We start from the raw sequence: 15,962 nt of genomic DNA, 5'->3' as shown, positions 1-15,962 counted from the left end.
TGCAGGAAAACAACGCTCCCGCGTCTGTTCGGATCATTGGTAATGGAGTATCTTTTTCAGTACTTTGTCTAGATGCTATTTCCACAAGAAAGCACTTAGCCTGTAAAGCTTGTACGTATAAATGTGCTTCAGCAGGGTGCCTGTGACTCGTGTCAGGGTCAGCTAAAGAATGACTAAAATTGCACGAGTAGTTTTTGTTGCTTGTTGGGATTTTTCCCCCCCCCCCATCCCTTCCCGTGGTTTGTCATCCAGAAAGGGATGCAGGCGCGCGTCCCAGCCACGCAGAGCATTGATTGCTTCTGCCTGCAGCGGGGATGCTGTCAAGTGGCTGCGCGAGTGGAGTCCGGCTTTGACACGGGGCTGCTGGGCAGCGGCCCCCGCCGTGCCCGGCCGCCGCCATGCCCGCCCGCTAGCCCGGCCAGCCCGCCGCTAGCCCGGGTGTGCCCTGCCCGGCCGCTAGCCCGGAGTGCCCTCGGGCTGGCCTCGCCCCCGCCGCCGGCAGCGCGTCCATGCCCGGCGGGCAGGGCGAGCCATGCACGGGCACCTCCCCAGGCAGCACAGCTGCGGCGGCAGGGGCGCCGAGGGCTCGGAGGGCGGCAGGAATGTGCCCCCCGCCGCCAGGGATGCCCGCTGCGCCTGCCGCTGGCACCAGCAGCCGGCCGGCCTCCCGCACGGCCCCCAGGCAATGCCCTGCTGGGCACCCGCGGGGGGCTGCCAGGGCAGGGGCAGGCTGGTGCCGCTGTGGGACGCGGTGCGGAAGAGCCCCCCCAAATCCCCAGCCAAGCCCCAGGGCAGCCCGGGGCAGTGGTGGTCAGAGTGCGGCTGTGCCCACGGCTGGGCCCCCCCGGTGCAGGTGAGCTGATCCTTCACTCTGCAAGAGACCTAGAGGATGCTCCAGGGAGAGAAAGTGAGGTTTGGTGGCGTCGACAAGTTTTTGTGATGTGTCCCGATGTGTGTTTAGTGGTTTATTCTGGAAATTTCGTATGCGAGGGCAAGCTGTGTCGGGGGGTCATATCTGTGTTTGGGTATTGCTTGTCTGTTGCCTGTGAAAATTGTGGGCTGTTCTTGGAAAGGTTTTCTTGTTAAATGTTTGGTTGAGTCTCCAGATTCTGCAGACTTCGTATTCCATTGTGGTGTATAGAACTGATGTGTTTATCTCCCATGTGTAATGGATTTTCTGAGCTTCTGTAAACAATTTGTTTTCAAATATCACACCGAGTTAAAATAGTATTTTAAGAGACAGCATGGAGGAGAGAGGTGTTAGATTTACTGATAAGAGAAAGTGTGACTTCTTTCTCCTTTTTGGAACTTCAAATGTAGTTGAAATCTCTAATAAATATGAAATAGCTCTTTAGCTTTCACAAATCTATTGATTTTTAATTATATGCAGGGCAGTGTAGTTTCAAATATAAACCAGACAAGGTCTATGATGTGTACAATTACCTGTAAGCCACTAGACTGAAACTCAGTACTGTGAAATAGAAATCTCAGTGACACTCACAGGATGGTTAATACTAAAAAGCATTAAAATTACCTCCACTCATTCATATTTTCATGTCTCACTTTGAAAACTTTCAGCTTATTCAAAAAAGCTTTCTATCATGGCAACATAGAACGTTTTTGTCAACATTTCACGGTAGAAAAAGGCAGAATGTATTGCTGAAATAAGTTTTTGAAATACATCTCCACTTACTGGTAAAAGGTACACTAGAGTTTAACTAGCCCCAGCCCATACTGAACATGGGCACCAGCCTCTCTAGAGATTGCATCAATTCACTCATGGAAATTGTTTTAATATATTTTCACTCTACAGAAAAGCAATAAGGCAAAGGATTGTCAGATAGTGTAGCTATATTTTATTTTGTCTTATGGTCTGAAAAAGTGATGTCTGTTGATTGAAAGTGATTGTTGTATAAAAAAAGCTTCTTTTTTTTCCTCTCAAATCTAGTATCAAGTGGAAAAACTAAGCTTTCTGTTATATTTTTGAGTGACCAAAATAGTGCATGTGACTACAAAATATTTTCTCTATTTTCTTTCATATACAAGGCATATAGAGTTGTTTATGTTGGGATAAAGCCAATGTTAAAATAATACATAAAGCATCTAATTAGACTTTTTTCAAATTTGAATTATAAAAAGTTCTAAATATTTTCTTAGGCTCTTTTTGATTTGGAAAAAGCTTGAAGAAAAAAATACCTTCAATGAAAAAGCTCCTTGGTTTTCAAAGGTACAGAATTTGTAAAGAGAAATGTAGGAGCATTATTTTAAAAAAGCCCAAAAAGGCCCTTTTAAGATGTATTGTAAAGTTTTTTCAGTAGTTTTAATACCTTTATCCTCATGTGTTTAGGTAATGTGGAATTATTCAGGTTTATGTAATTCTTATATTTAATACAGAACTTTGTTTTGGAAACTTGCTTTACTGTATGTCCTGAATGCAGCTACCTTATTCTAGTTATGAAGGTGCCTTTCTTGGGTTGTGACTGTAATGAATTTATCACTGTGTTTGGGGGTAGACTGATGTACTTGGGCCAATACTTGGTGGTTTCAGTGTCATAGAGTTGAGAGATAGTTTGTTTCAAATAATAATCTCCTTTTCCCTGTGCAAAGTAAGCATTGTGTAAGGTATGAGCAGGAAGGGAGGAGTGTGTGTACATTTGTCTGTGTGCACATGTATTGTTTTATGTGCATACACCTAGAAAGTCATCCATGATATTGCATAGAAACAATATGAGAAAACATTATAGGGCAGCCCTTACTACTTCTCCCTGGTCTGGGGATACAAGTGGAAGTCAGTGATGGTTTTTGAGGGCTATGTTAATGGGGAAATCTTTCTTTTTTGCTAAAATAGAGATGTAGTGGAACAGTTAAATTTGCTGGCCTAAAGAAGGAAAGAATAGGATAATTTATTTTAAATTTCCCTCTAATGTGTAAATGTGAGAATAAATAAGACACTGATAGCTTCCAAGATGGATTGTTTTATTACATAAAGTTCTGATCAGGTTTTTCTTCTGCTTGACTTCTTTTAGGAGAGACTACTTTGTTCGGACATAGGAAAGACATAACCCCTTGTGAAACTGCTTCTTGATAGTACTGTTGTACCAAACTGAATTCACAGGTCCTTCTTTCTTAGAGTGTGTACTTGACAGCTGTTACTAATGTGCACTTTGGCATCCTGATACTGACGGAAGTGTTGATTTTATTGAGAAGTACATGACTCCATTTTCTTTGCCAGTTTCTTCTTCTTTAGTATGCCAGAGCAAAGAGTGTCACTCTGGTATTACTGGTATTACAAGTGTCTTAAAAATTCTGCTTTGCTGTCTTGCACGTTTGTGTTTGCTTGTAATGTCATGTTGACTTCTGGGTACAAGAACTCTCTGCATATATTCAAATAGAAATTAACTTGGAATGCAAAAAAAAATAACCAAACAAAAAAAACCACCAAAATACAAAACAAACAAAAAAAAATCAAAAAACCCCCAAAAAACTCCACAAAAACCAAAAATCCCACATTTTGAAAGTGAGCTGAAATCATGTTTCGATGGAAATTTGATTCCAAGACCTAATTTGGCTTTTAACTTCCATTCCTTTTTGACAAACACATTTACAGTTCTGTTTCTTTAAAAGAAAAAGGGATGGGATGAAAGTGAAAAGTTAGTTAATAGGCAAGTTTAAAATGTCCCTGTTGTGAGGAAATATTTTTTTGTCTCTGCAGTGCACTGGGCATCTCTATCACCACTAGTATATGGAATTATCTGATTTCTGTGATTCATTTGGTGATTTCGTACTTCAGGTCACTGTTATGCTGTGAGATATTGGAGAAGAAGTTGAGGGTGGAAGAGGGCCTTGTATAGAGGCAAGGAGGTGACCTGGTGTTTTCCTTGGGTTATTCTGCCATGGGATTTGGTTTGTAGCATTGGATGGACTTTCCCTGTAAGCACCTCTAGATTGCTGGCACATGCAATGTTGCAATTAATTAGATTAGAAATATATGTTTAGCTGAAGGTGTGCAATGAATACATGCTTTGTGCAGAAGGGACAGGGGGATAGGAGTCTGTGTTGCCTTGATTGTAGATTGAAGAGGAAATTGCAGAGGTTGTGTTGCTGTTCTTGTTTTAGGAAGCCCAAAGTATGAATTTTAGTTTGTGTGTCTGTATGAAGGAGGTCCTCCTCTAAACACTTTCCCAATATAAGTTTTTGAAGCTCAAAATGAGCTCCATGAGCTCAAGATTATCCTTTTGAGGGAGAAGGAAGGTGCAGAAGTAGATTCCTATCTTTGTCTGTTTCCTAGCTCAGAAGACAATATTGGAGTCCACTGAAATTTAGCTGAACATTTGCTATAAAATTTTCAGCCCTTCTATTTTAATATGTTCTCAAAGAAAATCATCTCATAGCAGACAGTATCCTAAACGTGTCATCTGCAAAAGTGCATACATGTTCTTTGTTTTGAAAACTTGCATAAAAGTGTATGTTCACCTATTTTTGAATCGTTTACTGTCAATATCAGCTTGGATGACTTTTTTGGTTAGTTGGGGTTTTTTTGCAATCAATATCATAAAAGGTTTTTTGTAGTCAGTTTCTTTTAGAAGAAACTAGTTCTTCTTTTAGAAAGTTCTTTAGAAAGAAATAGGTGTGTTTTGTTACCTGGTTGAGGCTTGTGAGCTAAACCTAGGCTACAGATGTGACATGCCTTTAAAAGGGCAGTGAACAGCCAAATTCTGAAGGATCCCCTGAGATCAGTCTTTTGTGTTTGAAGGTCTTTGGGGCTAGTGCTGAAATTCCAGTATTTTATTTGAGAACTCTTTGCATGGTGGCATGAAGTGAGAGCTTGCTTTAAGGCATTCTGCCTCAGTACTAATACAGAAGGTCTACTCTAAGAGAGGTTGTCTCTTCCAGCTGTATGAAGAAATTATTTATCATGGGTTGTGTTTTTGCAAGCTTAGATCACTCCTTTCAGTTCACAGATTCCCACACGCAAGTGGCCATTCTTCTGGCAAGCCCCTCCCGGCTATAAAGTTACATCAAGCTATTTCAGTTAGCTAAGGGAGAGCTTTTCACTCTAATCTAGTGTGTTCAAGTGCCAGTAAAATAGCAGTTAAACTGCAAATAAAGAGCAACAATTGGCCTTTACACTTTTTTTTTTCTCTTTTAAATCATTAAGGCAGTTGAGAGTTAGATGGTATAACTTGAGCTCAAGTTTTGGTAGGAGTAGCAGGGCAATTTTTCATGAGAAAAAAACTCATATTCCATTCTCAAGGTGGTATGCTCTTATCAGTGGTTTTAGATGACAGCTCTTCATTCAGCATCTTGCCTTGGCTTGATCCTCATGCTGCATTCATAAAAGTGAAGTCATTGAAACATTGTCAGCAATCTGTGCAGCTGCTATGTAAGAGATGTACAAATGCAGAAATACAAAAGCTGTTATCATATTCTTTTGAAGATGAGTGATATTGTTCTAACAATTCCTGTATCCAGTCCCTCTCACTGACAGAGGGCTTTGAGAAGTCTGCACCATTCTAGGTGGCATTCAGATCTGATTCTCCCAGGACAGCTGTTTTAAAAATCTTTTATTTTTGCATTCATGTTTAACCTATTTCCTCTACCAAAACCAGGAAATCTTTGTTACTACTGAGTTCATAGCAGTTATGTTTGGCATAAAAAGGAGATCAAAGCTTAGCCTGTTGAGGCCAGCAATTTCCTTAGTGATGTAGGGAACACTCCTGGTCAGAAGTAACATGAAATGAGGCATAAGAGCCTTCCCAGGGAAGTGGTATTTAAAAGACTCGTAGATGTGTTGTGTAGGGATGTGGTCTAGTGGTGGGCTTGGCAGTACTAGGTTATTGGTTAGACTCCGTGATCTCAGGCGTCTGTTCCAACCTCAGTAATTCTGTGATACAGTAATTGTTTGGAAATGTTTCCTTAGCTTAATGGTTGTTCATGTGACTCCAGTTTGAATAGTATGCAACGAAAAGGCCAGAAACTCCAGAAATGAAATATGCTGTGGCCACAGCAGGACTTTCCCTCTAAACATGAAAGTTCCTTTTTTGGTGGTTTTGTTTTGTTTTGCGTTTTTAGGGTATTTTAGGTTTATTTTTTTTTCTTTTGTTCTGGGGTTTGGTTTTTTTCCTTTTGGGGCTTTTGGGGTTTTCTGGGGGGGGCTTTGGGGTTTTTTTTTTTTTTTTTTAAGGAAGGGAAAGAGAAAACTCCAGTGTTGTTTATGAGGCTTTGTGGTCTTTAGATTCAGGAACTTGGGGGGTGTCAGTCATCCCAGATTTTCCACCATCTCACAGGAGGTAATTCAGCGATCCTGCTTTGATTGACAATGTAGTATTGCTTTCCAAAGGCCACTGCAAAGGCAGAGTTCTCAAAGTAAAAGAAAAGTGGATATTCATTCATTTTTTAAATAATATTCCGTCTCCTTCTATTAATTTATCAGGTCTTTATCAGTGTTAATATTTTTGATAGCACATAATATTAAGTATTAGCAAAGAAATTTAAGAAATAGGCATGGTTACATATATCATGACAGTATTTGTGTGCATTATGTTCCATATATTTTCCTTTAAATACAGAAGTGGATACACTATGTACAGTACTTACCAAAGATAGTAATGATTTATAGTTTAATTACACATTATTTGACTCCTGCTGATTGTTCAGTCATAAATATCTTACTGCCTAATTTGCATTTGTTGCATCATGTTTAGAATTGCATTTATTTAAACCTGTGTTTCAGAGTTTCTCCTCCTAGATGCCCCAAAAATCCAAGAACATTTTCTCCCCTTGACATGTAATTTGGCTGCTGGGATTTTCAGAGGGGCATGAAAGGGGACATAGAAAGGGACTTGTAGGGTTTGGACAGGGTTTGTAGCATTGGCCATTGGCCAAAACTGCACAAGTGTTCTGATAGTTCTCCTGCTATTCAAAATTTTGTCTAATACTTGCCATGTTTATTCATTCATGGATAAACTGTTCATCATTTTTGAGAACAGAGGGACATTTCTCTAGAAACCCAAACTGGTAGACCCCAAAAGGATTCAAAACCTTTTATTTTTCCTGCACTTTTTCTGTATTCTGCCATGCCATGTAATCCACTCCTGGGACTATTTCACTCCAGTAGATCCTTGATACCGCATGAACTTAGAACACAGGAAAGTCTTTAATCTTTCTGTAGTACTCTGATGGCACAGGCCACATAATAGGATTTTAATCTTCCTGTCTCTTAGACTGGTTCATGAGGTTGCTGGGACTCTTTGGTGGCATGTCAACAGGATTGATAAACTGGATGCTCTCTGGACTAAAAGGAAAAATCACCCTGAAATCGTTGCCTTATGGTTTGCATGAAATGATTAGGAATAAGAATAAGGCTTGATAACCCTAGTTGGGCTTTGTGTCTAATGTTCCACTGCATTTAAATTGACCATTCCAGGATGCAAACCCTTTACAGCAACTCAGCAAGGTGGCTTTGGTCTGATTCAAACAAAAGAAGTGAAGGGTGATGCATGACAATTTATAGCCAGACACTGAGCAATGGCTCAGATTGATACGGAATTGGTCTCAGCTATTTTGGTGTGACTTGAAGACACAACCTGAAAATTGATGTCTCTCTCAGCTATTCTGGGGTACAAAAATATCAGACTTCTCCACCAAAAAAAGCCAAACCCAAACAAAACCCCTAAAAAACTAAAGGGAGTTTCTGGTTATAGTAGTGACAAGATTTACAGAGTTTGCCAATTTAGCTCTCTCCCCATGTCTGCATGTGACTTTTGGATGAAGGATAATAAGAATAAAGCCAAGAAAATGTCAAGAAAGGAATATGTACTCAATTACTTTGCTTTTAAGAACCATGTTTACTTTGAAATAAGCCTTAGATTATTACAAGAGAGTTTATAAATTAAATAACACATACTTACTTATCTTTTTGTATATGCAATTTTTATAAATTACTACACTTACTCAGAAGAATTGTCTCAATAGTCATCTAATTTCAAAATCTTCGATCATTCTGAGTGTTAGAAATACAGGGATCAAAAAGGAATTCTTTATGTATTGAAAACAGAGGTCCTGTAATATCTAAACCAAATATCAGAAAAACAAACAAAATAATCCTTTTTGTAAATTCCAATTCTGGTATAAGCTTTCTTTTAAGTCATGGGAGTCAGCTATGAATACAGTACAAAATCCAATTTAGCAAAATACCAGCTGGTTTTGATTTGGATATTATTGTACTTTTAATACAGATTTTGCCTTTCTGATTAAGTATTTGTACAAGTAGAAGCAGGTTACTTCAGCAGCTGAAATTGTTCATATAATTGGTCAAACAGAATGTCAGACAAATGATTTTCATTATGCATTTCAAATGAGAGCAGAATGGAGTAGTGTCTCAGGATTTCTGTAGCTGCCCTCCCAGAGCAGCTACTCTGCAGCCAGGTATGAAGTCAGTTAAACTGAGGCTTTTAACATTCCTTGTTCTCTTTTCCAACTTTGTTTGCATTTGTTTTGCTTTTAAATTCCAATAAACACTTGTTCTATACTGAGCTGCTGTTTCTTGCATTCATGATCATGGGAACAGAAATTACTATTTATCCATGCGCTGGTTTGTCCAGGTTTTATGTTGTGACCGTCACTCACCTGAGAGCTGATCGCATTGATTGAAAATGTAAGGTCTAAGCTCTGTTTTTACTTTTCTTCATTCTGCAGAGCCTACAATAAAATAAAATAGATGTTTGAGAGACCTATTTCATGGCCCAGTTGATGTCCACTAGCACAGCTTCTTGTGCCAGCACAAGGCTGAGAGCAGAAGCATGTGACAAGGGTCATGTCCCAGCACAGCTGCCTCTTCCAGAGGTAGTCTCACTAATGTGCAATTTGATGCATGCAGTTTGGTTTTGACAACACAGCAGTGCTCAGGGACCTCCCTGTGCTAAGCACAGAAACTTCTGTCAAGCTCATTTCTGCCTCCAAGGATTCAGAAATAATAATGTTTCACTTAAGAAATGGAGAGTTTTTGAGATGACTTGTTCCCTTTCCCTTTCTGTTTTCACTTTCTGCTCAGCAGACACATCTGGGTTCTATCAAAATCTGTCTGTCTTGCAGTCATGGGTATAGAAGTCACCTGTCATACTCTGTGAGACTGCAGTTGGGCACACAGGATCAAACAGCCGAATGACATTTTGAAAGAAAAAGAACCATAAATTTTTATCTAGATGTTCAGTAAGAAGTTAGTAGAAAAAGCAGACCCCTGGTCTCATCTTCAGTTTGGGGCTGATGCTGCCACATTTGCTGCTGTGTTTTTGAATGGTCTCTATACCACCAGCTCAGTCAAAAATTTAGAGGCAGGTGCTGCACAGGACAGGCTTAAAGATCACACCCACGCCTGAGGACATTGTCCAAATGCTCCTTGAATTCTGTCAGGCTCGTGCTGTGACCACTTCCCTGTGGAGCCTGTTCCAGTACCCAAGCACCCTCTGGGTGATGAACCTTTTCCTAATTTCTGACCTAAACCTCCCATGGCACTGCTTTATACAGTTCCCTTGGCTCCTGTCACCAGAGAGAAGAGATCAGTGTGTGCCCTTCCTCTTCCCCTCATAAGGATGCTGTAGACCACAGTGAGTCCCCTCAGACTTCTCTGGTCCAGGCTGAACAGACCAAGTGACCTCAGGTGCTCCTCCTGCAGCTTCCCCTCAATACACTTGACCATCCTCGTGGGCCTCCTTTGGACACTCTCTAACAGCTTCTTTGGATGCAGCCCAGGGTGCAGTTGTCTTTCTAGCCTGCAAATGCACATTGCTGTTCACATTTAACCTTTCATCCACCAGTTCCCCCAAGTCCTGGTCTGCAGGGCTGCTTTTAATACATTTCATCCCCTGGACTGTATTGATGTCATTGGTTGTCCTGACCAGGTATGGGACCTCAAAACTTGGCCATGTTGAATCTCATGAGGTTCCTATGGTCCCACTGGGCATTACAGAAAAACCTGGCCTATAGAATTTACAACAACTTTGAAAAAAAATTTAGGTTACTATACTAATTATTGTAATTTTTAATAATTATTATTTTAATACTTAATGATATTACAGAAGTGAAACTCTATAGAAATTTGAAGTGGAGCAATACCACTTTGTTGTGGGTTGATTTGACTGCACCATAGTTTTTCTGTGATGTACCACATGTAGATCTACTACACATATGGAGCAGAGTCACAATAAACGGCGGTTGCCTCTGGGGCAGTTACTAGCTTCCTCAGCCTCTTCAAGTATAAAAGCAGTAGCAATCTGATAATTTCTACAGGTATAAATCTGCAAAAATATTGTCTTCTTTTTTTTCTTTTAGTTGTCATGGTAGTATTCTCAGTGGATCTTCTCTTTTAGCTGAGATGCATTTAAGTCTATGTAGTCAGCACAAAACTGGAATTCACACATTACTTTTTAAATAATTTGTGCTGGAAATTGAGGTTATCACTCCTAGTTATTTTGGTTTTAAGCACTGGTTGCTGTCTATCAACTAAGCTAATTTGTGTACCAAGAAACGTCATGTTAATCATATGGAGAATACAGAAAGAAATGAATCAGCTCTTAGTAGTAGTTGAAAATGCAGAATTGCAGAAATATTTTGCTGAATGGACAAAACCTAAGAAGCTCCTCAGATTCGTAATTCTTTGGTCCTTGTATCCTCCAGTGGTAGCCCTTGTAATATGTAACCAAAAGGTTTCCTTTTGCTCATTTTATATAATGCCCTTTTAAAATGCATGTTGGTATTGCATTTAGTGTCTGAAATTTAGTATCTGTTTTCCTTCTCACCTTTGCTCTTTCTGTCTTCTTTTAAAAGAGTCCCATTACTTCTACATTTCTTTTTTCATAACTCATCTGTATTTTCACATTTTTGAATGGTTGCCAAAGCAGGAGTGGAATTACTGGGTTTACTTGTATGCTCTTTGTCTGATTTCCAGATGGAAGTCTTTTTTCTTGTGGTTCACTTGCCAGGATTTGTCCTCAGGTGATAATAACTTTAATGTACTTTCTGCCAGCTTCTATTTCATCATGTTACCTCTTGCACTTGAGGATTCAGCAAATCTGACAAACCAGCAAAATGCAAAAGGTAACAGAATTGCCACAGCAAAAACATTTGCTAGCGTGGGGATGGAGGGGTAAAGGAGCTTGGTTTTGGTGTTATTAATAATAAAAGCAATAATAAAACTACAGAGATGCAGGAAATTCTTTTTGCGGACTGAAGTATTAGTTTGTGTTCAGCAACCAACCAGGGGCAGGAGAGGTGATGAAAGCAAAATTGATCCTGTTTGTTTTCTCCAGATGTCATTACTGCCTGATGTCTTGACATTTCTTTAAGCGCCTCAGAAGGAACAGCTATGCGATTCTTCTGTTTTTTGATAGATTTGTGACTTAGGTCAAGGATCATTTCATTTCACACTGGGAAGGCTGAGGTAGGAAAGTTAACAAGTGTTTTTGGGGATTGTACATAGAACAGGGGAAAAGCTTAATTTTCAACCCCTTTGTCATAGCTTAGTCCTAAGGCAACGGCTAGACTGAACCTACCTGCACAATTTGTTGAATGACTCCAAGTTTTAACCCATCTGTGTGGAAGGGTATCTGAAATCTGTTCTCGCTGGACCTTTAAGGGTCCTTGCTGGTTGTGGCCACCCCTGAGGTGCAGCATTAAGCTCAGTGACCTTTGTGGGGACTCTCAGGGACTTCCTGGGTCCATGAGTATGTTGCTAAGATTTCCATCCTTTTGAGGTTAGTGGTTCTTTGTGTTACTGTAGAAAGATGCAGTGGGTTCTTTGTTGAAGTGGGGCAGAGCATCAGCCTGCTCTGTGTATGAGAATTTCAGCTAAAGGCAGAGCTGTGCTCTTGGAGTGAGGCACATACTGACTTGGAGATACAAAGTAATTACTTAACCAGCACTTCTTCAAGCTTCTCCATCAATAGGTTATGTTCCTTTCAGCAGTTTGAGCTGACCTTATTGCTGGGAAGTTGTATGGGGCTGGTCAGCACAGTTTAAGCAGTTTTTGTACTACGGAATTGGTAAACTTAGAGTAAGAGAAGAAAATACTGAAAGTATAAGAGCAAAGCAATGGCAGAAAAAGTCACCAAATGTAGCTGGAACTTCTTTAACAGATATTTTTCTTCAAATGCAGAAGTTCATTAAGAAGCCACTGAAGCGGACCAGAGTTTAGCAGAGTGCTTAACACTGTTCCTGTGTAACTCTGATACCCTCTGTGTTGGCGGGACTTGGTATTAGTGGTGATACTTTGGGTGCTGAAGTTAACCCAAAACTTAGGTACCCTTCTCAACTGCAAAGTAGCAGTCTAACCTGCAATTGTTCCTTTTAAAAAATTCATGCTATTGTTTTTTCCATTTCTATATAAAACTAAAGAAAAAGAAGAAGAATCCTTTTAAAATCCACCTGATGTTTAAATTGACAGGATTAAAAAAAGCTTTCAAGATTGAATACATCAAACATGCAGACAATTCTGCTTCTTCATTTGTTTGTAATTTTAAATTTGTCTTGAAATTACAGTGGGGTTTCAACAAGAATGGCAGTCTAGGGGGGAAGAAAATAACACTTTTGTAAAGATCTTGCTCTCAGATTCAATCCCACAAAAAAGTTTTAAAGGCACCAAAGAAAAAATTTAATTGCTGCAATGACTGATCTTTGACTATTGAAGCACTAGTGGGAAAAGTTAGTGAAGCAGAGCATCAGTTGATCTGAAATTAATATAAAGCAGTCATACTGCCTCTGATTATTAGATGCAAAAGTTCGGACATTGTGATGCAGGAGTTTTGGGCTGGAACTCAGCAATCACTACTCTATCCTTACTTCCCTAGAAAATTCAATAAGAATAACTAGCAAAGCCCTCCAGACTTAAACAGCCCCCCCAGAGTTCTGAAACCATAAACAAATAAACCCTTATGAAAGATTGAATGGCTGCATTGTTCTTTTTCTTCTAATGCAAAGTATTTCCCCTGTAAACCACTCAGTTATCTCTGTCATTTGTTCTTAACGTGTTAGAGGTTTGTAAACAACCCATTGGCAAAACTCCAGTGAGGCTTTGTAGAAGCTATTATCTAAGATTTATTTTAAAAATTAAACATTTCAATGTTCGTAGGAAGGCAGTAATCCAGTTGGAACAGTTTAAAAAGGTGAGGTACAGTTAAACAATTTCTAAAATTCTCTGGTGGAGACATTGTGGGCTATTCCCAGCTGATCTGTTATATTAACTTATAAAAGTAATTTTACTCTTTAAATTATTTACCATTGACTTGATTGACAGCAGTACTTGTTTTCATAGAAATAAATACTTGTTATAAATGGCATTACACGTACAAGGCATAAACTAACATGGAATGCTTTTTTTCCTGTACAATATAAGTAAAAAACTTAGAGAGTTGTGTCTTTTTATATGAGCTTTTATGGGATGTAGTTGCATCAGCTTTTGTCATACTTTGATCTTTATTTAGTATGAGTTCTTTATTAAAGTTTTGTCATCACTGTCTTGACCTGAGGTATTACATGTCTGTAGTGTTTTTTCAGAGATAGTGGAAAAGCTTTAGGTATTCCATAAGATCATTTTTAAAAATATGATGGAAAGCCTTCTGAAAGGTGCTTTAATGGGAGGGACTGGTAGATCAAGTTTTGGTTTCCCCAGCTGGCATCCCCACAAAACCACTCTCTCACTCTCCCTGCAGCAGGGAGAAAGTTGGAAAAGCAGGAGAGAGAAAGTGCACGAGCAGAAAAAAAATCAGAGAAATCTCAGCAGTTCCTGTCACAAGCAGAACAGCCCCTCTGAGGGGGCAGCTGCTCAGCGTGGGGCTATGCATTGGCTGTGGTCTCTTCGTAGGTTTGCCTTGCTTGCCATGCAGTACCATTGCTGCTGTGGTCCGGCTGTTCCCTCATTCTCTTCTCCTTGGTGTTTTCTCTCCTTTATTAAAGATGTTTTCACAGAGGCTTGGCTGAAGGACTCAGCTGTGTCTGTCACGGTCCATTTGAATCGCTCATATTTACAGGAGAAGGTACTCTGTAAATTAAACTTTATTCTATGAGCTCAGTAGGTAATGCAACAAACAAACTTGTTGCAACCATTTTGACAATACGCAGTACTTCTCATGTCCTAGAAGACAATGGGTTACACATTAGCTCTTCAGATTGATGAAGAATTGGTGAGGAATTTATGCTCTCACTGTCAAGTCTTCCACTTTTCTGAGAAGCAAATAATACTGATCATGTGGATCTAGGGAGACCTCATAGAACCTTTCATTATCTAAAGGGGCTGCAAGAGGCCTGGAGAGAGACTTTTTACGGGGATGTGTTGTGGGGATTTAGTTTAAACTGAAAAGGAAGCAGGTTTGAACTAGATATGAGGAAGAAATCCTTCACTATGAGAGTGGCAAGGCACTGGCACAGGTTGCCCAGAGAAGCTGTAGATGCCTCATCCCTGGCAGTGTTCAAGGCCAGGTTGGATGGGGCTCTGAGCAACCTGGTCCAGTGGAAGATGTCCCTGCCTATGGCAGGGATGTTGGAACTGGATGATCTTTAAGGTTTCTTCCAACCTAAAGCATTCTATAAATTGATCCTGTAAGTTGATGGAAGCAACTGTACTGAATGAAACCAAAGGTCTGTTCAAGCCCTTATACCGAATAATGTACAGAATTTTGTGGAAGGAGTTTGAAGGGAAAGAAATAGTTACCTGCTCCTAGGTATATGCAGTTTGCATATTTTATAATTGCTGCTAAATTAACACGTTCATTTTGTCAAATAAGATAGTTTTTGAAATGTGCTTTACAAGGATATTGCATTTTAGTTAATAGTGAAGTATTTTTATAACATTTAGACTAGTGTAGAATTTTCTCATTAAAAAGTGCAATTTTAAGTGAAGAATTAGAGGGGAGAAGCAGCACTTTGTCTTCCTTTCCTCACCTCCACTCTATAAAGCTACTTGGGTTTTGTTGCAAAGCCTTCTTTGGGTCTTGTCAGAAATTAATTTTCTTCAGAAAAAGATACACTTTTTACTTTAGGCTGCAGACCATTTTTTTCCTTGAAAATTTTTTAAATCAATTTTTAAAAATGATCTGCTCATCAAAAATGTATTTATTGTGCATTGTGAAAGATTTTTGAAATACTTTGTTCTAAACTAGGCAAACCTGTAGGGTTTTTTAATGCTGCTTTTTTTTGTTTTTTAAAAAAGTCAGTATTATTTTCTAAACTTTGTTTGGTTTGTCAAGTATTTTGGTCCTTATGGCATTGTTTTCAATTTGGCTGTGAATATTTGGAGTCCCAAAATGACAAAGGAGACAAACCAAGGAAGTTTAATACACTGTAAATTACATAGTGTTTAAGGCCACTTGTTTCCTTGTCTCTTGTACTAGGAGTTTTCAGTGTCTCTTCTCTCACCTCTCTTGTCTCTCAACAAATAATTATATCCTGCTTCTTTTTGGACACCCATTTTTATGAGAAGGTAAGGAATTGGAGAATTTATAAAAGTTATTTCCATAGCAGTTCTGACATTAAGATTTGCTTTAGAGCTCTTTTGGCAAAGGTTGACATCTTGTTCCAGAAAATACCTGGTAATGTCAGTCTTTGTGTGACTTTTCTGAGCAGACAGCCTACAAATATTCTATACTGTCCTCCTTAAAAGACAATTGTAACTGAAATCTTGACCTTATTGAAATCTTCAAGAGCTGTGTGCTCTGAGCTTTACCAGTGGGTAGAACAGTCATGTCTTGCTTCTGAAGGATCACAGAATATCCTGAGTTGGAAGGCACCCACAAGCATCATAGAGTCCCGCTCCTGGCCTTGCACACAACTGTCCCCAAGAGTCATACCATGTGCCTGAGAGCATTGTCCAAACACTCCGTGAGCTCTGTCACACTTGGTGTAGTGACCACTTCCCTGGGGAACCTGTTCAGTGCCCAGCCACCCTCTGAGTGAAGGTTTTCCTTATCTGTGAT

At 39.6% G+C, this 15,962-nt stretch overlaps 1 protein-coding gene across 11 annotated transcripts in view; it reads left to right on the top strand.

Moving 5' to 3' along the window:
* DLG2 (discs large MAGUK scaffold protein 2) overlaps nt 1-15,962 on the top strand; it is an 890,387-nt gene that overhangs the window by 475,380 nt on the left and 399,045 nt on the right. The window contains exon 1 of one of the 11 annotated variants that reach the window (XM_030950011.1): nt 533-853. The exons of the other annotated variants lie outside the window; for them this stretch is intronic. Within the exon in view, the coding sequence (XP_030805871.1) occupies nt 533-853 (321 nt within the window). Of the gene's footprint in view, nt 1-532; nt 854-15,962 lie in introns of those variants that run through there. 11 annotated transcript variants of the gene reach the window in all.

This window comes from Camarhynchus parvulus, chromosome 1 (assembly GCF_901933205.1).
Source record: "Camarhynchus parvulus chromosome 1, STF_HiC, whole genome shotgun sequence".
Classification (NCBI taxonomy): Eukaryota; Metazoa; Chordata; class Aves; order Passeriformes; family Thraupidae; genus Camarhynchus; species Camarhynchus parvulus.
Note: the sequence above shows the minus strand (reverse complement) of the source record. Positions and strands in the feature narration are given on the sequence as shown.